Here is a 25,259-nt window from a genome sequence, read left to right as displayed (position 1 = left end):
AGTATAGTCTGCCCCACATAACATCAGTTGGCGGGAATTCGCATGCATTTCAATAAAATTAGACTTCTATGATTGGAATCCCTTGACTAGGAATGTTAACCGCACCCACTTTGGGTGGCGTGACAGGATATATTGAGAAACTGCTGATTTTGTGAGAACCAATGAAAACGAGGGATTATCTTATTTGGGCGTTGAAGAGAGTTTTTACTCCTGTCATTGGCTATAGGGGTAGATTCAGTGAAAACAGGGAGGTGGAACCATCTCCCTGGTGAAAAGTATTAAAGGGGACAGCGTGGATAGAGACCAGCCTGTATCACCTCTGAAGGAGAGTCTTTGCTTCATGGAGGAGTCGTGCATGCTGAGGAACGAGTCACTTTCCCCTGCAGCAAGACATCCGACATCATGCCGGTGAGGAGCGGTGAGGACCACACGGCCGTTTCGTGGACATCATCTCTCCCAGGAGTCGGGCAGCTGTCTACTGGCTCCTTTGTACCGGCATTCAAAGCTATTATAAGTAAAACACATTTAGCTCTCTATTTATTTATTCATTTATTTATTTATTTATTCATCTATTTATTTGCTTCATGAAATATCTGTAGAGTATAAAGATGTATTGTCTTAGTGAGGAAAAACTACACACAATGTGTGCATCCAATGCTTTTTCATGTTTACAAGTTATGTTATGTAAGACTGTTTGTGTGGAAACTGTATTAACTGGTCTTATATTTTCTATGACTGTCGTATCAAAGGTGAATGCTAGTCGACAACCTCACCATGCCGAGTGTTCCTAACAGCCTTTATGGGGGACGTGCAGCCAGTGAGACCAATCCAAGCTCCGGACACCTGCTGGACCGACCACGGGGCCATCCCCGGCAGCAGACACCAGTCCACCTGTACCCGCCACGAATGGGCCATTGGTAGTGTAGTCTTGTCTTTTAAATCTATGCTTGCAATAAGATATTGCGTCACTTGTATTAAGGTACTCCGTATAGGGAGTGTCCAATATGCCACTTTATCTCTGTTATCTCTTGTTTGTACAGGTTCCGTAACCATTTATGAATCTAGCAGTTAGCTCAAGTGGACATCATTTTAGCAGAATATGGTTTTAAGCGGTGATAGTGTATGGGTTGTAAGCTCTCATTGCCTTAGGTTTTTTAATTCCAATTTGGGACAGAAATTGTAGAAATTTGCCATGCTACTACATGCCATGTGCCACCATGTCATCTATATCATCGACTTCCGTTTGGTTTTCTTTTTTTATTTGAAAAAGTAAAAGTAAAACCAAGTGAAAAGTAATACCGATTCTGATCAGTGTAGTGAGATGTAGATTGCGGAAAAGTGTATCGATGTTGTGTTTTTATGTTTCTAGTTAATAAGACTTCTACAGGTTACCTGTCAAGTCTACGACCCAGAATGCCGAGCATCCCATCGCCTTTATGGGGCATGCAACCAACGAGACTAATCCACGCTCAAACAACCCATTACTATAGAGTAGACCGAATAGAGCCATCTTCGACGGCCGGGGCCTCCACTCCCGAACTTCACATTGGTCAGCACGGTGGGGACGACTTTTACGACCGGGTAATGCATCTAAAATCTTAATCTTTAAGTGACTTGGCTGTCTTTTGGGGGACTGGCTGCTTACTAGTAGGGCCTATTTGCTTCATCCAAGATAACTTTATTTCTTTATGATAATCTTTTATGATAAAATTTGAATAATCTTTGAAGGCAAATGACTGCGAACAAGTTTCACTTTTTAATTATATACTTTCGGATGGAACTGCAGTTAAAAAAATATTTGTACATCAAGTAAGGTTAGATAATATTTAGATCCACAATCCATTTTGGGTATTTCCTGACAGACAATATAAATCTAATATCTTAAACCACAAGACTGCATGGAGGCTCTCCAATAATGAATTTATACCTTTCTTTTGGTTTTTAATTCTCTTCCGAAGAAAGCAACAAAATAGCTGGCGACATGCTTTGTATGTCGTATGTACAACAGTATTCCCTGTTGTCTCGAGACATTTAGCTGAATAACATGACTTTACCCTCTAATAACGACAGCTTCATCTTAAAACTTGAAAATAACTCAAAAAGACCTGATCAAGCTTCAAATCTTTGGTATAAATACAGATTGATGGACTTCTTGTAGATATCTTGTACAGCTGATTGCAATAAAGAAGAATGTTACGAAATTAGAATAAAAGTTTATTTTCAGAACCTGTTTTCGTCTTTATTTTCAGAGTGCCCAGACTGAAAAGTGACACTACCAATCTCATTTTGTATGCAGAGTATGAGATAAAATATGTCAAAGTGCAGAATGTGCAGACCCCAGTGGGTATGCTATCACGGTGCCCACCCAGTCGGCACTGTGACAGCACACCCCCTGGGGTCTGTACCCTCTGCACTTTTGATATATTTATCTCATATACTCGGCATACAAAATGAAATGGAAAATAAAAATCATTTGTTCAGGCTTGTAATTTCGGGTGTGTTGTGAAAGTGCATAGCGTGAAATACGACATCCACTTCACTTTATACATCACAGTATACAAAATGATTTCAAAATTAAGTGTGTGTGTGTGTGTTGGTGTGTCTGCGTGGCGTGTCCCATATCACGTAGTAAACAAGACTATACAAAAAGATATAGAAAAATATAAATTTCTTAAAAGACACAAAACACTCGACCCGACAAGACTCAGTATCATGTGCCACATCGAGGGGGGTGGAGTTTAAACAAGATACACTCTTGTTTAAACCCATCCACTAGGTGTGGCACATTCTTCGATACTGGGTCTTGTCTGGTCGAGTGTTTGTGTCTCTTTAGAAATTTATATTTTTCTATATCGTTTTGTAGTGCAGTACTTAGTAGAGTGTGCCACACCCAGGGGGTGGGGTGCAGACCTAGAGTGTGCCACACCCAGGGGGTGGGGTGCAGACCTAGAGTGTGCCACACCCAGGGGGTGGGGTGCAGACCTAGAGTGTGCCACACCCAGGGGGTGGGGTGCAGACCTAGAGTGTGCCACACCCAGGGGGTGGGGTGCAGACCTAGAGTGTGCCACACCCAGGGGGTGGGGTGCAGACCTAGAGTGTGCCACACCCAGGGGGTGGGGTGCAGACCTAGAGTGTGCCACACCCAGGGGGTGGGGTGCAGACCTAGAGTGTGCCACACCCAGGGGGTGGGGTGCAGACCTAGAGTGTGCCACACCCAGGGGGTGGGGTGCAGACCTAGAGTGTGCCACACCCAGGGGGTGGGGTGCAGACCTAGAGTGTGCCACACCCAGGGGGTGGGGTGCAGACCTAGAGTGTGCCACACCCAGGGGGTGGGGTGCAGACCTAGAGTGTGCCACACCCAGGGGGTGGGGTGCAGACCTAGAGTGTGCCACACCCAGGGGGTGGGGTGCAGACCTAGAGTGTGCCACACCCAGGGGGTGGGGTGCAGACCTAGAGTGTGCCACACCCAGGGGGTGGGGTGCAGACCTAGAGTGTGCCACACCCAGGGGGTGGGGTGCAGACCTAGAGTGTGCCACACCCAGGGGGTGGGGTGCAGACCTAGAGTGTGCCACACCCAGGGGGTGGGGTGCAGACCTAGAGTGTGCCACACCCAGGGGGTGGGGTGCAGACCTAGAGTGTGCCACACCCAGGGGGTGGGGTGCAGACCTAGAGTGTGCCACACCCAGGGGGTGGGGTGCAGACCTAGAGTGTGCCACACCCAGGGGGTGGGGTGCAGACCTAGAGTGTGCCACACCCAGGGGGTGGGGTGCAGACCTAGAGTGTGCCACACCCAGGGGGTGGGGTGCAGACCTAGAGTGTGCCACACCCAGGGGGTGGGGTGCAGACCTAGAGTGTGCCACACCCAGGGGGTGGGGTGCAGACCTAGAGTGTGCCACACCCAGGGGGTGGGGTGCAGACCTAGAGTGTGCCACACCCAGGGGGTGGGGTGCAGACCTAGAGTGTGCCACACCCAGGGGGTGGGGTGCAGACCTAGAGTGTGCCACACCCAGGGGGTGGGGTGCAGACCTAGAGTGTGCCACACCCAGGGGGTGGGGTGCAGACCTAGAGTGTGCCACACCCAGGGGGTGGGGTGCAGACCTAGAGTGTGCCACACCCAGGGGGTGGGGTGCAGACCTAGAGTGTGCCACACCCAGGGGGTGGGGTGCAGACCTAGAGTGTGCCACACCCAGGGGGTGGGGTGCAGACCTAGAGTGTGCCACACCCAGGGGGTGGGGTGCAGACCTAGAGTGTGCCACACCCAGGGGGTGGGGTGCAGACCTAGAGTGTGCCACACCCAGGGGGTGGGGTGCAGACCTAGAGTGTGCCACACCCAGGGGGTGGGGTGCAGACCTAGAGTGTGCCACACCCAGGGGGTGGGGTGCAGACCTAGAGTGTGCCACACCCAGGGGGTGGGGTGCAGACCTAGAGTGTGCCACACCCAGGGGGTGGGGTGCAGACCTAGAGTGTGCCACACCCAGGGGGGGGTGGGGTGCAGACCTAGAGTGTGCCACACCCGGGGGGGGGGTGGGGTGCAGACCTAGAGTGTGCCACACCCGGGGGGGGGGGGGGTGGGGTGCAGACCTAGAGTGTGCCACACCCGGGGGGGGGGGTGGGGTGCAGACCTAGAGTGTGCCACACCCGGGGGGGGGTGGGGTGCAGACCTAGAGTGTGCCACACCCGGGGGGGGGGTGGGGTGCAGACCTAGAGTGTGCCACACCCGGGGGGGTGGGGTGCAGACCTAGAGTGTGCCACACCCAGATGTCGACGTCGACATCTTTGTAAATCAGCATCATCGACGTCGTCTTCGTAGTCAACGTCGACATCCTCATCGACATCGTCTCCTGGTCGACATCGACATCTTTTGTAATCATCGTCGTCTTCGTGGTCGACATTGACATCGTCATCGACGTCGTCTTGGTGGTCGACGTCGGCATCTTTGTAAATCAGCATCATCAACGTCGTCTTCTTAGTCAATGTCGACATCGTCATCGACATCGTCTCCTGGTCGACATCGACATCTTTTGTAATCATCATCGTCATCAACGTCGTCTTCGTGGTCGACATCGACATCTTTGTAAATTATCGTCATCAACGTCGTCTTCGTGGTCGACATCGTCATCGTCATCTTTGTAATTGGCATCGACGTCGTCTTCGTGGTCGACATCGACATCTTTGTAATCATCGTCATCGACGTCGTCTTCGTGGTCGACATTGACATCGTCATCGACGTCGTCTTCGTGGTCGACATCGACATCGTCATCTTTGTAATCGGCATCGACGTCGTCTTCGTGGTCGGCATCGACATCTTTGTAATCATCGTCATCGACGTCGTCTTCGTGATCGACATCGACATCTTTGTAATCATCATCGTCATCGACGTCGTCTTCGTGGTCGACAGCGTCATCTTTGTAATCATCATCGTCATCGACGTCGTCTTCGTGGTCGACAGCGTCATCTTTGTAATCATCATCGTCATCGACGTCGTCTTCGTGGTCGACATCGACATCGTCATCTTTGTAATCGTCGTCATCGACGTCGTCTGTGTGGTCGACATCGACATCATCTTTATAATCATCATCGTCATCAACGTTGTCTTCATCGTCTTTGTGATCTTCGCCATCGTCGTCATTGTGATCATCATCATGGATATCATCCTCATATGCGTCATCGTAATCATCATTGTTGAGATATGTCGCATATTTCAATGATGGGAGTATATTCTGCATTACCACTTGCCCTCAAACTGGAGAAATTGACCCAAAAGAGTCAGCTACTTCAGATACCATATTATGTAATATATTTCGATGTGCTTTCATTTTCTCAATAAATCACAAAAGTCAACCCTGTAGCAAAAATGTTGCCCTCTGTAACACATTGAAATGCACTGTATATTGTGTGAAAGCTAAAATATTGTTATCTCTTCCATTTTGAAAGAGATGATACTACCGTACGTGTGATTCTCAATCAATGTGCTTCTTAATCATGAATTCAACCATTCTGCACATATCTTTTCATCTATCTCACTTTGTATGAATATATGTACTGCTTTATGTTTCTCTCTGACAGTTTAACGAGTTATTCTCTTCTTTCTTTCCAGGAAAACTTTAACACAAGAAAAACAACACTCATAAGCAGGCCCGTCGCCGGGGGCGATTTTTTTTCCGTAACCCTAACGCGTCGAAATTGCCAATTGTGTCACTTGAGCAAAGACTATCAGTGTACAAGTTGGTTTTTGTACGCATGTGCGTGGACTTACAGTTTAGGCGTTGAGTTCGAACTGTTACCAGGGGGGCCACCTCCCTGCTGTTACACAGTATCATGGACCCATGCACAGACAGAGTACCATTTAGTCTATGGGCCAGGCCAGATATTGGTACCATCTGAGGTGGCAATACCTTTTTGGTGTCATTTTGTTTGTCGGGCATAGATATGCTTATCAAGCTATGATAGCATTTCCAAATGAGTAGCTTAGTCATAATAAATGAATTTTAAACCAATTTGGTCTCGTTGTTATATCCCTGTACTTCTGAATCGAGACCAACCGCTATACAAAGAAGAGCACTGTCTTCTGTATGTTCACAGGTGTTCTGTTGTAAAAGCGGTGTGCTTAGTCTTTATTCAAGACAGCAAAGGGAATATCCAAGGGTTATGATGTCCACAGCGCTTAGTCTAATATTCAAGACGGCGAAGGGAATATCCAAAGCTTATATGATACAGTGTATATCCCTTTATCTAAAAACAACAACAACAACAAAGCAATTCCTCGTGAATTTTACCGTATTTTTCAATTATTTATCATTTTCCGGTGAAAACGCTACGGTAAAAACGCTAATACCACGCCAATGTCGCTTTATTTCCATCTAACAATGAAAGATTATGCAAAAACAATGTACCGGTACACTACAATACATTATAATTAATAATGCTGTAAATGAACAGAGTGATCTTTGTTTAAAACTGATGTATTTTGTTGAGAGAGTGGTATAAAAACTGTATAGATAATCCCTTTTATTAGGAACTTTAGATATGATAACTGTACGTTGTTCTAGATAAAGACTAAGCGCACCGCGTGACAGCTGTGGACATCATAACCCTTTGGATATTCCCTTCGCTGCCTTGAATAAAGACTAAGCGCACCGCGTTTACAACAGAACACCTGTGGACATACGGAATGCAGTGCTCGTATTTGTATAGCGGTTAGTTTCGATTCAGAAGTATAGGGATATAAAAACGAGACCAAATTGGTTAAAAATTTATTTATTATCACTAAGCTACTCATTTGGAAATGCTATCATAGCTTGATAAGCGTATATATGTCCGACAAACAAAGTGACACCAAAAAGGTTTTGCCACCTCAGGTGGTACCAATAATTCATTTTTCGGGTCTTGGCCCATGGACTAATTGGCACGGTCGTCTGCTAACCACAGAATCAGATTACAATGTGAGAATGGGACGCCGTCCTTCAAACAGAAACATAACAGCGGGTTTGTGTGTATGGGTATGTGTATGCGCGTGTGTGAGTGTTTGTGTGTGTGTGTGTGTGTGTGTGTGTGTGTGTTTCCACTTCACATGCCATCGCCATCGCGTTCGGCTTTGCCTTAGGTGGTACTAGGTGTTTCAAAAAACATTTCCCACTTTTGATTCTTAATAATTCATAAACTATATATCAAATAACACTGTCATTGATATGAGTGATAGCTGAATACTGTACAATTTGGTTGAAGGTGGTTTAAATATGAAAGCTTAAATCAGTTTCATGAAATCCATGATTAATTTCACAGTTAGGTTCCAGATTTTGCTCTATTTTCAACCCTCTGTACAAAATGTCACTTTGCACAGGGGTCAATGTGTGTGTATGGGAGTGTGTGGTTAACACCCTGACAATGGTCCTGAACAATGGCCAGGGTTTGAATGCTTCATTATTTATTCATGAGAAATTCCACTGTCACAACTAAGTCTTTATTCAGGCTGTGGCAGTATCTGTGTAAAGTCAAACACCTGCCGATACTGTCTTTGAGTCGCGACAGTCCTCTCCCTACTTCTGAAAAACGAAATTACAATGAATATCTTCTGTTCTATCATAAACATGGTGACAGGAAGCAAAGAAAATCAATTAGAGTATATGGTGCCTTAAACAAATCTGCTGTGAAACGAATCGCCCTAATGATAAATGCTGCTGAACTCTTTACCAAAAATGATCTCTTTTTATCGAAAAAGCAAAAATTTGTCAGACTATTTAATTAGTATACATAGACAGTTGTATACAAATGAGGAACTTTTCGGATCATTAATGCTTAATTATATCCCAAATTTAGTGATGTGTGAAGCAAAATTTGACAATGATTGCCAGCTGGAATGAAATGTGGTGTTTGCAAGCACATGGAAACATGTGCTTACTTTTTCCATGTGCATGCATTTTACCCTTTACCGTGCATGAATTCAGACTAGCAGTGCCCAGGGCAATCAACATGAATTATTGATTAAGCATTCATGTGCCAGGGAGCGCGAGACTGACGCCCAGTCAACAGGTGGTTCAGGCATGTCCATTGTTTAGAGCCATTGTCAGCACACACTCACATACACATCATTGGTTTCTGTGTAAAGATCATTTTTGTACAGAGGGTTAAAATTTGACCAAAATTTGTAACCTTACTTCAAAATCAATCTTAGATTTAATGAAACTGATTTATGCTTTCACATTCAAATTACCTTCAACAAAATTGTACACTATTCAGCTATTACTCATATCAATGACAGTTTTATCGGATGAACAGTTTCAGAATTATTAATGATCAAAAGTGGGAAATGTTTTTTGAAACACCTAGTATTTCTGTAGATCGCATTTCTGTAGATTTGTTAGCCGTCTGCTGACACTTTTCCTGTGTCTCGCGAGACTTGCGTTACTAGGATGTATGCAAACTCGACGTCGTCATCAATATCTTGAAAACGTAAATTGGAAATCTAATTGAAGCTTGGAATAAATCATAATCAAAGTATCATATATACGTAGCGACACGTAGCGGTACCTATATAGTGAAGCAACCTTCTTTGTCAAATTTGCAATCTGCTATTTACATGTAGATTAACGTCTGTATATCTTTTCATTTTACTCATGTTTGTATTCCAATATACACTATAATCTTGTATATCTTTTGTGTCATGTGTAATCTTTGAGTATTGTATTCACTGGTTTGTTATATTGTTATTTATACTCTTTGTTTGCTACTCTCATACCCCGAGAGGAGGTCGAAAGAGTCAATAAAATTCACAAAATTCACAAATATTTAGGTCTGCAGCGATTGCTATTGTTAACATTGATCATGTTTATTAAGCCCCACAAAATCAGATTCGAAGAGGGCATTTGGTCTTGGGTAACATGGATGAACTCCTGGGTTAATTTGGGTTTATCCTCCAACTTCACAATGATTCAGAAAGGCGTAGTATAGGCTCCTTTTTAGTTCAGGTTCATATAATTGTATCAACGTATATGATTACATTCTCATGCAATAACATCCATGATGAAGATGGGGGAGGGAAGAGAAACTGCGGGAGGGGGGAGCTAGTAATCATCGATTTTGATCTATGAAATCTCTCTATACATATTTTAATTTAATCAGCTTTAAAAAGGCGTTTTGGATCGGCATTTAAAAATCAAAAGATGTGCTATTTCTATCATAATCAATTCATTTTCCCAGTCCATACATGTGCAAAATTGCTCTAGTATCACGGTTTGAATTGCTCTATCAATAAGTTTTTGATGTTCACTTTATCATTGCCAACCCTATCTATAGTCCGTCTAATCACTTACCATCGTCACCTCTGCCATCACGACTATCATTGAAGGAAACCAAAACCCAAAAAGAAATGTGGATTGAGTGAAAGCAGCAACATTAGTAGAACACATCGGTGAAAGTTTAAGGAAAATCGGGCAATCGATGCAAAAGTTATGAATTTTTAAAGTTTGGATGTTGGAACCACTGGATGCATGACATCATGTGTGGGCAACAACATAAAGACAATATAAAGAAAACAAACATGTTTTCACTTTTCTTGAGTAATGGAAGAGCATTTGATTAACCACTTTCAGAAAGTAGGGGGAATGATTACTACACTTAACATAAATTATGTCAGTGTCGATTAAGTTGATGGAATGTATAATTTTATCGATTTTTTTTTTTGGTGGAATTCTCTTCATATCTTCTTTACATTGTTGCCCATCATGGTCTCTGTAGTCTCTTTATTCAGTGATTACAACACAAAGAATATAAAAACGAAAAACTTTGCATCGATTGCCCGATTTTTCCTCAACTTTCACTGATGTATAATCCTAATGTTGCTGCGTTCACTCACTCCATATTGATCTTTGGGTTTTGGTTTCCTTTAATATCAACCAATCATCACTACCATCATTGCTTTTATTAGATTACCATGCACGACCATAAACATCATAACTACTTGTATCATTTCACAACTGGATATCATCTTATCACCACGATTATCACTCGTATTACCATCGTATATCACCACAAGCAATATATCTTCCACCACTATCAATACTTTTTTCCATGTCATCAATCCATCAACAACAACTTCACGAAATCTCTATCAAAGTTTTCAGCATCATCATCATTATCATCAGTCTAAATAAGCATTGCGACTGGCAATATATTCATACTCGATCCCTCCCTCCAATGCGCACATGGCCTAGCACCTGTAATTGAAATGATGAAGAGAAACGATTGAATATTAAAACACTGATTTGTTTGTTTGTTTGTTTGTTTGTTTGTTTGTTTGTTTGTAAGAACACTAGCCGCATTCACACGTACAAAATAGCTTGTTATACTCGCAACTTTTAACTTCATGATCGATATATTATAGAAACAAACACCTGGCTTTAACTGGTATCAGATTCCCAGGTGGGTTCATGACTTTAAATGCGTATAAACCATTTATTGTCGACTGTCACCCAAAAAGGGAAGCCATGCGTGATTTGTTGTCTCGAAGTCGTGCAGTATCGTACACATAAAAAGTGATGAGATATTAGAGCTGTGATAGAAGTTTACCACAGTATATGAAGTTTATCAATATCAGCATAGCCATTATGTTCACTATGTGAGAGAGTAAAACACATTTGTAGAAGAGATTTGAAACGATCGTTTTATAATGTGTTATTTGGCACAAAATAATTTCACTTATTTACAATAATATTAATCGATAACCAAATGAAAATCAATTTGCCCGATATCAGCCAAATTTAAGATCTTTTCATTAAGTTGGAGCAACGAGATGGTTACAGTTCGTTATTGAGAAGGTTCTTTATTCCGAAGGTTCGTTATTCCGAAGTTTCGTTTTCCAGAGGTTCGTTAATCCGAAACTGAAACAAAGCTCGTTATTCCGAAGGTTCGTTTCGGACCCAATTTAATTGTCGGATCAATGAACCTTCGGAATAACGAACCCTATTTCATTTTCGAATAAACGAGCCTTCAGAAAGCGAACCCTATTTTTTCGGATAAACGAACCTTCGGAATAACTAACCTGCGGAATATCGCCACAAATGTTCGGAATAACATACCCTATTTGATTTTCGGATTAACGAACCTTCGGAATAACGAATATCCGAAACACACAAATTCCCTATATACTTACAGGTTTGTTAACCCTAAATTCAAGAAAGGTTCGTTAATCCGAACATTTGTGACGTTATTCCGAAGGTTCGTTAGTCCGAAAATAAAGCAGGGTTCGCTATTCCAAAAGGTCGTTTATTCGAAAATGAAATAGGGTTCGTTATTCCGAGATTCGTTAATCCCCAAATCAAGCAAGGTTCTGGAACGGGTCATATGACTTTTTTGAATGTTCTTAAAACGTTTTTAAATGTTCTAGAGGGTTTTCAAAAGTTATCTGGATGTCTATAACGTCCAAACGTTTTTCTGTCGGTCCTTAAAACGTTAGATTTTTTTTTAGTGTTATCTTACCGTTTAAAAAAAACGTTTCTATAACGTCCAATTGAAACGTTTAAATACGTCGAAAACCTTCCACAAGAAGACGTTCTGAAAAAGTTTTGACAAAACGTTCAAATAAACGAACTTGGAATGTTTCAAGAACGTTTAGAAAACGTCTTTGTGTTAGCTGGGTAAAGACGTAAAATTCAAGTCAGTTTTGAGACGTATTTTTATCACTTCATATTTACGACGTATTAGTGAAATAAAATGTACTTTGCTTTGCAATCTATCTACCACGTCATATTAATGACGTGACGTTAAATTTACGTCAGTTTTGCGACGTCTTTTTGACTTCATATAATAAGGCCTACGAATTATAACTTTATAGAGTTATATCAGTTTGCGACATACTGTCGTCAGAACGACGACAATTTCACGTCAGTCAACTGTCAAAAATAAGATTCTTTTTTGCTCAAATGGAAGACATAGAGAGACGTCATTATCTAGACTTTAGAAAGGCGTAATAACTGTCGTTTGTTTGCGGTAAATAAGCAAAGAAAAAAGAAGCAATTTGGACGTCTCAAACTGACGCCAATAAGTCGTATTGTTGTTTGAAGATATCTAAAAGACGTCATATTTGTGACGTCTTTCTGACGCCTGGTTGGTAATACGAAGACGTTGTAAAGACGTGTAGATTACTAATTTAAAGTCTTATAGACGAAGATAAACACAGATACTTGACATCATATAAACGTTTCAAACTGACGTGAATATGTCGTATTTTTCAAACTGACGTCAATATGTCGTATTTTTGTTCAAATGGAAGTTGTCCCAAAGATGTCATTAGTGGTCATTAGATTCGTCTAAATGACGTGTAAATCACAATTCTAAAGACAAGATTTACGTCAGAATAACGTCATGAGCACGTCATCTACACGTTAATTCATGCCTTTTTGATGTGTATTGGAAAAGAAAAAAAGGAAGACGTCTGAAACACGCCATTTTCACGAAAACTATGTAAACAAGAAAAATGGACGTGATTTTGACGTCATATTTAGATCGTGGGCGGTCAAGGTCTAATAAAGCGCACGTGAGTACCTCAAAGCACAACCATGATACAAATCTGGGTCCTAGCTGACATTTGGACGTTTCTAAACGTTCTTGAAACGTTCCAAGTTCGTTATTTGGACGTTTTGTCAAAACGTTTTCAGAACATCATTAAATTTTTCTGGAAGGTTTTCGACGTATTCAAAACGTTTCAATTGGACGTTATAAAAACGTTTTTTTAACGTTAAAATTACAAGAAACCTTTCTAATCTTTTAAGGACCGACAGAAAAACGTTTGGACGTTATAGACATCCAGATAACTTTTGAACAAAAAAGTCTTATGACCCATTCCAGAACCCTGTTTGATTTTTGGATTAACGAACCTTCGGAATAACGAACCCTATTTCATTTTCGAATAAACGAGCCTTTGGAATAAAAACCCTATCTTATTTTCGGACTAACGAACCTTCGGAATAACGTCACAAATTAATGTTCGGATTAACGAACCTTTCTTGAATTTAGGGTTAACAAACCTCTAAGTATAGGGAATTTGTGTGTTTCGGATATTCGTTATTCCTAAGGTTCGTTAATCCGAAAATCAAAAAGGGTATGTTAATCCGAACATTTGTGGCGTTATTCCGCAGGTTAGTTATTCCGAAGATTCGTTATCCGAAAAAATAGGGTTCGCTTTCTGAAGGCTCGTTTATTCGAAAATGAAATAGGGTTTGTTATTCCGAAGGTTCGCCAATCCGTAAATAACATAGGGTTCGTTATTCCAAAGGTTCATTGATCCGACAATGAAATAGGGTCCATAACGATCCTTCGGAATAACGAACCTTTGGAAAACGAACCTTCGGAATAACGAACCTTCGGAATTCGGAATAACGAATATTTGGAATAACGAACGTTCGGAATAAAGAACCTTTTGAATAACGAACCTTCTCAATAACGAAATGTAACCATGATATTTTGGGTGCTATCATCGTTCAAAGTTTCCTATGAATGTATTTCATAAAAACTCGAAAGTAGCCTCTGTGACTCTGAACTAATGCTCATTGCTCCAACTTAATGAAAAGATCTTAAATTTGGCTAATATCGGGCAAATTGATTTTTATTTGGTTATCGATTAATATTAAAAATATCGATTTTATTTGGGTGTATATTGATGTGTTAAATATTCTTTTTTTTTTCTTATGAAGCACTGTTATGCTGAAAGTACAGCTCCATTTAATATAAATATTCTTTTTTTATGAATGCACTGTCATGCTTATAAGGACAGCTCCATTTGATTTTAATGAAAGTAAGTAAGCAGTGTATGTTTTGTTTTTATTTTTGTTTTTCGGTGCATTGTATATTCTTTACGAATGCACTGTTTCTGCTGAAAGTAGAGCTTGGTTTGATTTCATTATAATTGTGTTTTGTTGAATCGTGGATTCTGTAATACATGTGATTCGATTTATTATGAAATTGTATTGAATATGGAATCAATAAAAGATTATGGAAAAAAAATAAGTGAAATTATTTTGTGCCAAATAACACACTATAAAACGATCGTTTCAAATCTCTTCTACAAACGTGTTTTACTTGAGAATCGGAGCTGTGGGTTAGATTTTTTTTTCTCTCTCTCTCTCACACATAGTAAACATATGGCTATGCTGATATTGATAAACTTCATATTATACTGTGGTAAACTTCTATCACAGCTCTAATATCTCATCATTTTTTATGTGTACGATACTGCACGACTTCAAGACAACAAATCACGCATGGCTTCCCTTTTTGGGTGTCAGTGGACAACAAATGGTTTATACACATTTAAAGTCATGAACCCACATGGGAATCTGATACCAGTTAAAGCCAGGTGTTTGTTTCTATAATATATCGATCATGAAGTTAAAAGTTGCGAGTATAACAAGAACTCTCGAGTTTTGGAGCGCGCTCGGTAACCAGCTATTCTGTACGTGTGAATGCGGCTAGTGTTCTTACAAACAAACAAACAAACAAACAAACAAACAAACAAACAAATCAGTGTTTTAATATTCAATCGTTTCTCTTCATCATTTCAATTACAGGTGCTAGGCCATGTGCGCATTGGAGGGAGGGATCGAGTATGAATATATTGCCAGTCGCAATGCTTATTTAGACTGATGATAATGATGATGATGCTGAAAACTTTGAAAGAGATTTCGTGAAGTTGTTGTTGATGGATTGATGACATGGAAAAAAGTATTGATAGTGGTGGAAGATATATTGCTTGTGGTGATATACGATGGTAATACGAGTGATAATCGTGGTGATAAGATGATATCCAGTTGTGAAATGATACAAGTAGTAATGATGTTTATGGTCGTGCATGGTAATCTAATAAAAGCAATGATGGTAGTGATGATTGGTTGATATTAAAGGAAACCAAAACCCAAAGATCAATATGGAGTGAGTGAACGCAGCAACATTAGGATTATACATCAGTGAAAGTTGAGGAAAAATCGGGCAATCGATGCAAAGTTTTTCGTTTTTATATTCTTTGTGTTGTAATCACTGAATAAAGAGACTACAGAGACCATGATGGGCAACAATGTAAAGAAGATATGAAGAGAATTCCACCAAAAAAAAAAAAATCGATAAAATTATACATTCCATCAACTTAATTGACACTAACATAATTTATGTTAAGTGAAGTAATCATTCCCCCTACTTTCTGAAAGTGGTTAATCAAATGCTCTTCCATTACTCAAGAAAAGTGAAAACATGTTTGTTCTCTTTATATTTTCTTTATGTTGTTGCCTTAAAAATTTAATAAACTTTAAAAATTCATAACTTTTGCATCGATTGCCCAATAAACTTACAAAATTCATAACTTTTGCATTGATTGCCCAATTTTCCTTAAACTTTCACTGATGTGTTCTACTAGTGTTGCTGCTTTCACTCAATCCACATTTCTTTTGGGGTTTTGGTTTCCTTCAATGATGGTCGTGATGGTAGAGGTGACGATGGTAAGTGATGAGACGGACTATAGGGTTGGCAATGATAAAGTGAACATCAAAAACTTATTGATAGAGCAATTCAAACCGTGATACTAGAGCAATTTTGCACATGTATGGACTGGGAAAATGAATTGATTATGATGGAAATAGCACATCTTTTGATTTTTAAATGCCGATCCAAAATGCCTTTTTAAAGCTGATTAAATTAAAATATGTATAGAGAGATTTCATAGATCAAAATCGATGATTACTAGCTCCCCCCTCCCGCAGTTTCTCTTCCCTCCCCATCTTCATCATGGATGTTATTGCATGAGAATGTAATCATATACGTTGATACAATTATATGAACCTGAACTAAAAAGGAGCCTATACTACGCCTTTCTGAATCATTGTGAAGTTGGAGGATAAACCCAAATTAACCCAGGAGTTCATCCATGTTACCCAAGACCAAATGCCCTCTTCGAATCTGATTTTGTGGGGCTTAATAAACATGATCAATGTTAACAATAGCAATCGCTGCAGACCTAAATATTTGTGAATTTTGTGAATTTTATTGACTTTCATCTTCCAACCAAAATTCAGTTTGTAGAGGAATTCATACTCAATATCTACAGCTATTCAGTTTTTTGCCAAACTACATCATTGATTTTTATTTAATTTTTTTCTTCATTTATTTTGGTATCTTTGGTACGAATTTGTGAAGGGGTCTGGGACAGTCCATTTTATTTACATGTGTGAGCCCAGTAACGCAAGTCTCGCGAGACGCAGGAAAAGTGTCAGCAGACGGCTAACAAATCTACAGAAATACCACCTAAGGCAAAGCCGAACGCGATGGCGATGGCAACGAGACCAAATTGGTTTAAAATTCATTTATTATGACTAAGCTACTCATTTGGAAATGCTATCATAGCTTGATAAGCATATCTATGCCCGACAAACAAAATGACACCAAAAAGGTATTGCCACCTCAGATGGTACCAATATCTGGCCTGGCCCATGGACTAGATGGTACTCTGTCTGTGCATGGGTCCATGATACTGTGTAACAGCAGGGAGGTGGCCCCCCTGGTAACAGTTCGAACTCAACGCCTAAACTTGAAGTCCACGCACATGCGTACAAAAACCAACTTGTACACTGATAGTCTTTGCTCAAGTGACACAATTGGCAATTTCGACGCGTTAGGGTTACGGAAAAAAAAATCGCGTCCGGGTACGATCTCGATCTTTGATATGATACAGAACGCACCGCTGCAGGCGCTGCTGGCCGTGTACGTAGTATGTACCATGCAGCAGCGCAGAGGCACAGGCTCTAGACATACAGCAGCAACACCCAGGAGGAGTTGAGTACACGCTTCATGATCTTAGCACTCTCTGTGAATGTTTCACAAAAACTATGGTGTTTCTACCGAGCAAATGAATAAGAAAATAGGTAGAACTACGGTACTGCACAGTACAATACAGCCGTTATTTAATTACTTGCAGGTATCTGTCCACGTTGACTTCGTTTTGATAAACTCACCGGAAAGCCAATTTTGATTCCAGGGCTGGTGCGGAACCGGGATGGGGGGGGGGGGGGGGGGGGGAACAGGAGGGCTTGGACCCCCACTTTTTTTTTCACCCTTACATAGGAATACATATGTAGGGTGTCACCACTTTGGGCCCCGGCACTTTTTTTTTTTTTTTGTTTTGTTTTGTTTTTTGTTAACCCCGGAAGTGGCAGTAAAACCTTATGAGCGCCGTATGAAGCAAAGTCAGTTTTTCTTTTGCTTATAATGTTGGGTCATGAAACCCGGAAGTGGGCCTACTTTTGAAAACGTGGCGCCGGCCATGAACCCAGTCAAAAATATCGAGAAGCATGAAGATATTTGTCATTTATATCAACAACAATTTGGGACAGGTATTGGCATTTTTAGATGTCAAGATTAAGGAGGAATGATCAACGCCTCTATGAAAAAAAAGACAAAACAAAAATCCTTTCAACATCAGATATTCCAATTTAATCTTTATTTCCGTAACTCTCACTTGTGTTGAGGGTTATTTGGACTTCATCATTAACATTGAACAGTGACTTCCGACTCTGGTTTGCATTTGTTACTCATAACCCCTGACCTGCATGGTTTCATATTAATTGGGGCCCACTGCTATGGAGCTAAGAAGTAACTTCACAGTACGTATATAATATGTCCATCCAGGGCATCGATGGGATTGAGAACAGGAATATATAGGACTGAAATAGCAATACCGGTACAAAATGTATTTTTTCTCAGTACAATAAGATTGCACCCATGCATACAATATATTTTGCAATACAATGTATCTACAACCTATATAGTGCTATATCCGCTATCGGTATAGTGGCTATCATGACTGTGACACCAATGATTAATTGAGCTATACCAAAAACTCTATCAATGTACTAGTATATATTGTTGGGTTAGATTACACAAATATCACATCACATTTTAAGAAACTTAGAATCTTGATTCTTGTCAGATTTTCAAGTATAGATACCAATTATATAGCAAGTTCCCTTTCGACGATTTTAGTAAACACAAACATATTTCACACTGGTTACTGAAGACAGAATGAAAACCAGCTTTGTCCTCGGAACGAAAGATGTGCAAGAAACATGTTTGTTCCCTTCCTTTAAATTTGATCTGTCTCGGTCACCTGAAAGTTATGAGTCTAACACTTAGCTCCTAAAGAGTTAATTGAAACGTGCAATTTTATTTTGTTTTGTTTTGTTTTTCTGTATGCTCTTTCAATTTTATGATCATCATACATGCCCCACATTATACATTTGTGATATTGCACGCTTTGACGACAGGGTCGGCGGGATGAAGGGGCTTGACGGGCCCCCACTTTTTTTTGTGATGATGAGCATAAGGGTCTAACCAATTTGCCTCCCCCCCCCCCCCCACTGTGTTTTACCCTGGAAGTGGCACCAGAAAAAAAAAAACGGGTTCTAGCTTCTTTTTTGTTTCTTTTGTTTCTTTTTTTTTGTGTGTGTGTGTCACCGGTATAGTGTCGTACATGACTCGATGAGGGCTAAGAAGTGCGAGTAAGGCCTTAATTTTTTGTTTTTGTTTTGCTTGTCAGGTGAACAAACCCAGAAGTGGGAGCAGAAAGTTGCACTGAGGGCCTATTTTGTTGTTGTTGTTGTTGTTGTTGTTGTTGCTTGTCAGCTGATGAAGCCCGGAAGTGGCACCAGAAATGTAAAGTGAGGAAGCAGTACACTGAAACACAATTAAAGTTTGAGGAAATTCAGACAATGGATTCATTCAGTGCCGTCATAGACATTGGTCGATAAGAATTCTGTACTGCGGTTCAACATCACTTTAGACAACTAGGGCCTATAAAGAAAATACAGATTAAATGAGAATTCTGCAAAGTTTCATTTTTCATGAAAAGTGCACATTCCATCAGCTTGCTACTATCGTTAAGGCGCCTAATATAAGTCAAGTACTCTATCATTACGGTGGATTATAAGATTTGTAAGATTTTATTACTGACTCTATCGACCCTCGATCGGGAGTATGAGAGTCTCAACAAGAACATTATGGCAATAATTATGAATAAATGTATGAAAATATACATGTGTATCAAAATGATCATATTTACAATAATACAAATGCTTTGTGAGGGATCATTAATTTGTGTGGTTTTTTTTTTATATAAGGGACCTATACTAGGGCCTATTGTAATGTGTAGCACAATCCACATTGTAAAACACATTGGTTGTTTAACCACCCAGCCACTTCTAGTAGTTACATTTAGTAGCTGGCAACAGTATTATTATCATTACAAAAATCTTTCATCAATAAATGATTTAGAGAAGTATACAACATAACTATTCTCATAAATTTTACATTTTTTTAACTTATTTTTTTTTAATGGTATGGTGCCTTTTATCTACCTAAACAATTTTCCCGTTTTGTAAGCACAAGGTTTAATAAAATATTCTTTGGTATATGTACATCTGTCTTTCTTTACTAAAGAAAGAACACACATAGGCCTATAGGCCTTGTATAGATAATGGATCTCGATCGGATCTCCAACTTATCCTTCCGAGAAAAGTGATTTTCTTTCATTGCTTTTTTTCCAACCCGGCTCCTTAAAGGGAAGCTCAACAGGGAAAGTCTGACACTTCGTTTTCTTGTGTTTTGTTTGTTTTATTTGTTTCTCTGTTATCAGTTATATTGCTTATATTGCTTTAAATAATAATAATAGCAATAATAATAATAATATTGATAATGTAATAATAACAATAATAATAATGATAATGATAATGATAATAACATCAACAGTAATAATAATAATAATAATAATAATTTTTGCCATAATGACATTATGAAGTGTAGCATTATCCTTATCCAGGGCTGAAAGTTTAAAAATTCACTACTTTTGAGTCAATTGTCTGATTTTCCTCAATTTTTCTATTGACGTCTACGGCCGGTACTTTATTTTTCTCTATTTCTCTTTCTTCTTTAAAACAACAACAAAAGTACGGTACTTTACATTGCTAATTTTCCTCTATCCGCATTTGGGTTCTCGTACTCCCTTTTTTTAGATTGGCAACTCCAATACGTATAATTTCGCTTCTGCTAACTTCACTTGCATCAGAGAACCGCAGCTTCCACTGGCAGCTCCAGCTCACAGCAGCTAAACTAGCTCTGGGGGGCGTTTCATCAACGAGTTCGTCGGGGGTTTTCACCGACGAATTTGCTATCAGCCAATCAGACGCAAGGATTTACACTGACAACTGTTAAAAGCTAATGAAATCCTTGGTCTGATTGGCTGATAGCAAATTCGTCGGTGAAAACTCCGACGAACTCGTTGATGAAACGCCCCCCTGAGCAAGACATGCATCCTATAATCCTAGCTAGTAGAGACGTACGCGATCATCGCTCCAGTCCCCACCCGGTTCCGTGGGCAATGCCTTGCCTTGCCGGTACGCTGCCGGTACCTACTCGAACTCCGCCGCCCGGCAAGCTTCATTTTACGATCTTGAGTAGCAGGCACAGGCGCGTAGGCGACACCTGGCCACTCGACAGACAGCACAAGAAAGGTCAAGAAACCGGCGTATTTGTGGGAATATTCAAATTCCTTGTGCCTTAAGATGGAGGTTGAAAATCGAATATCTTTCAAGTCAGACGTTGAGCGTCTTCAACAGACACGGCGAGTTTATAGGTCAGTGTTCATCATGTCCATGACCATATGTATGCATGGGTCATAGATCAGAGATGGTCATGGTGGTGTTTTTGTGTGTTTGTTGTAACGTTAATCAAAATGCAGACATTTAGAATAGGTCTAGAACTACATAGCTCAGAGCCTAGTTACTGTAAAACGAGAAATTTTCGCGTGCATTTTAATTTCACGAATTTCGCGAGCGCCAAAATTCGCAAAATTAAAATGCATGCGAAAGCTTTTGTCTACACTAAATAGTAAATGCATTGAATGCCAGTAGCAATTCGCGAAAATTTCATGCCATGAAAAAGGCTGTCGGCTCCAATTCGCGAAAATTTCATGCCGCGAATATATCATGTTTTACAGTATACTTATAGAGGGGGCTCAGCCCCAAAATTTACATTACCATGATTGCATTACAAGAAGACCTCTAGAGCTAGACCTCCCAGAAGCTCTGAAGCTACGGTACTGTTTACTGAATCAGTGAATGGTATTGTCCGGCTTTTCCTGATCTATCTGATTCAACACAACAGTGCAGTGCAAGCTTTCTCGCTGTCTAGAATCTAACGTTTGATGGGGCCTAGTCAGGGAGGTCCCTCCCTGGCCTAGTGAATGTCTGTCTAGCCCGACCATACACCGTACTCGTTGTGTGTATACAGCGACAGGGCTGTGTTGCTTAGACTTATGTCATGAACATGTTAGTTATGATTAATGACATAATGTCTGTTATACTGTCATACTCATAGTGTCATTGTTTGATAAATACTAAAAACGCTAGATCTATGAATAACAGTAAATTTAAATTGTGAGTTCTAAGCCGCTAAATAAAACGCCCTAAGCCCTCAAAATAGATTACCTTACTCGTAATTAAAGGACAAGTTCACCTTCATATACATGTGGATTGAGTGAAGGCAACAATGTTAGTAGAACACATCAGTGAAAGTTTGGTGAATATCCGATAATCCGTTCAAAAGTTATGAATTTTTAAGATATCTGTGCAATCACTGCTGGAGGAGAAGACTACTACAGTGTATGATGTCACGTGCGTACAACGATATAAGGGAAAAAAAAGAGAATTTCACAAAAGTTGACTTTTTGAATGAAGTGTACATTTCTTCGACTTGTTACTGACTTATGTTAGGGGTAATATTATTCCCCCTGACTTCTGAAAGAGTGAAGTCGAGTGTTAGTCTATTATGTGAGAAAAGTGAGAATATCTTGAATTTTCTTAATACTTTCTTTGTATAGTTGTACTCATATGACATCACAAGCTATAGTAGTCTTCTCATCCAGCCGTGACTGAGCAGATACTTCAAAAATTCATAACCTTTGAACAGATTGTCCGATTTTCCTCAAACTCTCATTGATGTGTGCTACTAATATTGCTGCATTCACTCAACCCACATGTCTGTGAAGGTGAACTTGTCCTTTAATAAAAGAAGAAGAATCTTCTGTAGAACCAGGCATTTGTATGATGTAGGCAGATAATGACTGTGAATCTGATGTCAGGAGCCAATTTAAACTGCCCATTCAAAGATATTAAACATGAAAAATATTTCATGAAATTGCAAAAAGAGTTTAAGCCAGCCCCAGTTATTACAATTCTCAACCTCATGGAAAAGAATTGTGCAACATAAAGTGAGGAGAATACCATACATGATATATTTTTACCGTAGTTATGGGTAAACTCGGCATAGCGGGTAAACTTGGCCCCCAGCGCGCACGTTACAACTATCTATGATGCGCGCGCTGGGGGCTGAGTTTACCCGCAATGCCGAGTTTACTGCAAAAGTGGATATTTTCGTGCGACTAATTTTTCGTGTTTGGCCGGGTCAGAAGAGTTTTGCGTGTTTTTAATTCCGCGGAATCAAGACATCGTGCACAGGAATATACGGCAAGCAAAAATATTTGTGTGCTTTTATTTTCGCGCTAGTTTCTGATTGCGCGAAATGCTCGAAAATTTCAACACCGCGAAAATCTCAACTTTTACAGTACCCATAACTACGGTACCATTCTCCTTTCTATAATTCTATTTCGAAAACCTAGCAAAACTCGCTGAATGCGCCTGATATTAAAGCAGACTAGTCTAAATTTTATATGTCCCATAACTATACACAGCCCAGTCGCTGTGAGTAGCGTACAATAACAGCGTCTGGTCGGGCTATATGTTTCAGAGACATGCACAGGTTCAAAGGTGTAGTAAGTGTTTCCTTAGTGAGAATCTTATCAATGATTTTTAATACTGACAGTGAAACTGTTTTTGAAGATGCTTGGTCTTCTTTAATATATACATGTACCCCAAGCAGTTCATTGAATAATCACCTCACAAGAATAGATATGAATACAATGTAGTAGGATTTCTAATCATTTCTTCATCCTGATTCTATTCACAATGAGTAGATATGATTGATAGTTTGCTCCTTTGTAGACCCTATCTTCACTCGTCTTTAAGGTTATGCATATTTTCCCCTTGTTCTTTGAAACCAGGGCTGCCCAAGATGTAACCAACAAGCTGGAATCAATCATCAAACACAAGCAAGCCTACCGCATGGTATTTGAGAAAGATGCAATTGAGATGCGCATGAGGTATGCCTTACTCTATGTGTACTTGTCGAGTTTAAAACTGTCACATATTTCATGCATGAGGTATGAAATCAAACATGATAGATACTAGTAGTCAATGTCTATCACTGTATTGGTATCTATTCTAGGTGAGTTAAGTGTTAGCCATAGAGATAATCATGTCGTTGATAGACAGTACTGTATTGCTATTATGGCCCACAATGTATCATGGGGTGCCTCTCATAAGCAGTTGTTGAATCACTTTAAAGTGTTTTGTCGATGAATTGTGCTATTTGTTCTAAGGACAGAAGATCAAGTGTCAAGCTCAAGGAAAGTAATCATCTTCAAGGTAGTCACACCATCCCAAAGTGAACAAAATGTCTGGTAACTATGTGCAGTGCTATTATTTTACAGGCTTCGTGATCTGTGTGAACGTCTAATGTTCCTGCATCCAACTGACTTTGGGAGAAAAGCAGAGGAAATTCTCTGGTGGAAGGTCTACTACAATGTTATCAATCTAGCAAAGAAGAGTAAAAAGGTTTGAAGAATACTATCTAGCTCTGTACATTAGTTATGTTCTCTGTTCTTTACCAATTCTCCCTATCGCATATAGCCGATATCATGCGCCATCACCTTGTGATACCGATATCTGATCGATCGCTCTTGGGACATACACTTCCAGTTTTGCGGTTTACCCACCTCACGTCCTTCATCTATGGATATTTTCCATAAAATTGTTGTTTTGCATCATCAGCCCAGCATTGGGCCGCTTCGCAGAAGAATCCCTTTCATCAAATGTTAAGTTACAGATTAGAAAATAACTTTATTATTTGGCAGATAATAAGACAGAATTTGATACGATCTGTGAATACTAGTACTTCATCGTTCAATGTGCATAAAAGTGTACCTTTACACATCGCGTGTTCATAACCGTAAGTTTATATCCCAAGAATTAAAGGTAAAAAAGTTAGAGCACCACACGCACTCAGTTTCAGTATGTATGCAATAGGGAGAATTGATTTACCTATCTGTTCAGGTGAGAATGAGTCATCATTCACTAATGTAATAGACTGTACTCGTGCACATCATTTTGTATTTCCTTTTCAATTTACTACTCTTCTTTTCTTTCTTTCTTTCTTTTTTTTTTTGAAAATAGATATACCTACCTGAATATGTGTAAATGATATCAATTTATGTACTAGCAATTCAACTACTGTGCAATTCATCATAATTGATTTTATGCGTGTAATGGTAATTGTGCAATTAGATTGCACAGCATCCACATGAGGGAATTGTGCCGTGTAGCTGAAGTCAGTTATGAGTATGTGATTATGAGATCTTGATAAATGCATTTGTAATTCAATAATCAGGTATGATAGTGATAGATACAAGGAAGTCAGGTGAACTCTGTCATGTAACCAGTGTGGAAGGTGTATTGTCAGGAAAGGCCTATGCAGGGGGTGTTGATTTGTGCAAAGTGATAACCTTCTTTCCTAAGACTGTGTTAAGGGTCCTAGTCTGTGTCAAAATATCACTGTTT

The 25,259-nt window shown here is 40.0% G+C and overlaps 1 protein-coding gene across 1 annotated transcript in view; it reads left to right on the top strand.

Annotated features, from left to right (window-relative positions):
• The first annotated feature begins 20,951 nt into the window (after window positions 1-20,951).
• Window positions 20,952-25,259, top strand: part of LOC139722683 (nonsense-mediated mRNA decay factor SMG5-like) — a 48,556-nt gene continuing 44,248 nt past the window's right edge. Inside the window, exons 1-3 of the mRNA XM_071633977.1 lie at window positions 20,952-21,160; window positions 23,645-23,743; window positions 24,134-24,257. Coding sequence (XP_071490078.1) covers window positions 21,090-21,160; window positions 23,645-23,743; window positions 24,134-24,257 — 294 coding nt within the window. The 5' untranslated portion in view covers window positions 20,952-21,089. The remainder of the gene's footprint in view (window positions 21,161-23,644; window positions 23,744-24,133; window positions 24,258-25,259) is intronic.

This window comes from Diadema antillarum, unplaced genomic scaffold, assembly GCF_040938485.1.
Source record: "Diadema antillarum isolate AM-2024a unplaced genomic scaffold, OU_Dant_1.0 scf00000170, whole genome shotgun sequence".
In the NCBI taxonomy this organism is placed as follows: Eukaryota; Metazoa; Echinodermata; class Echinoidea; order Diadematoida; family Diadematidae; genus Diadema; species Diadema antillarum.
The sequence above is the reverse complement of the archived record's forward strand: the minus strand, read 5'-3'. Positions and strand labels throughout refer to the sequence as shown.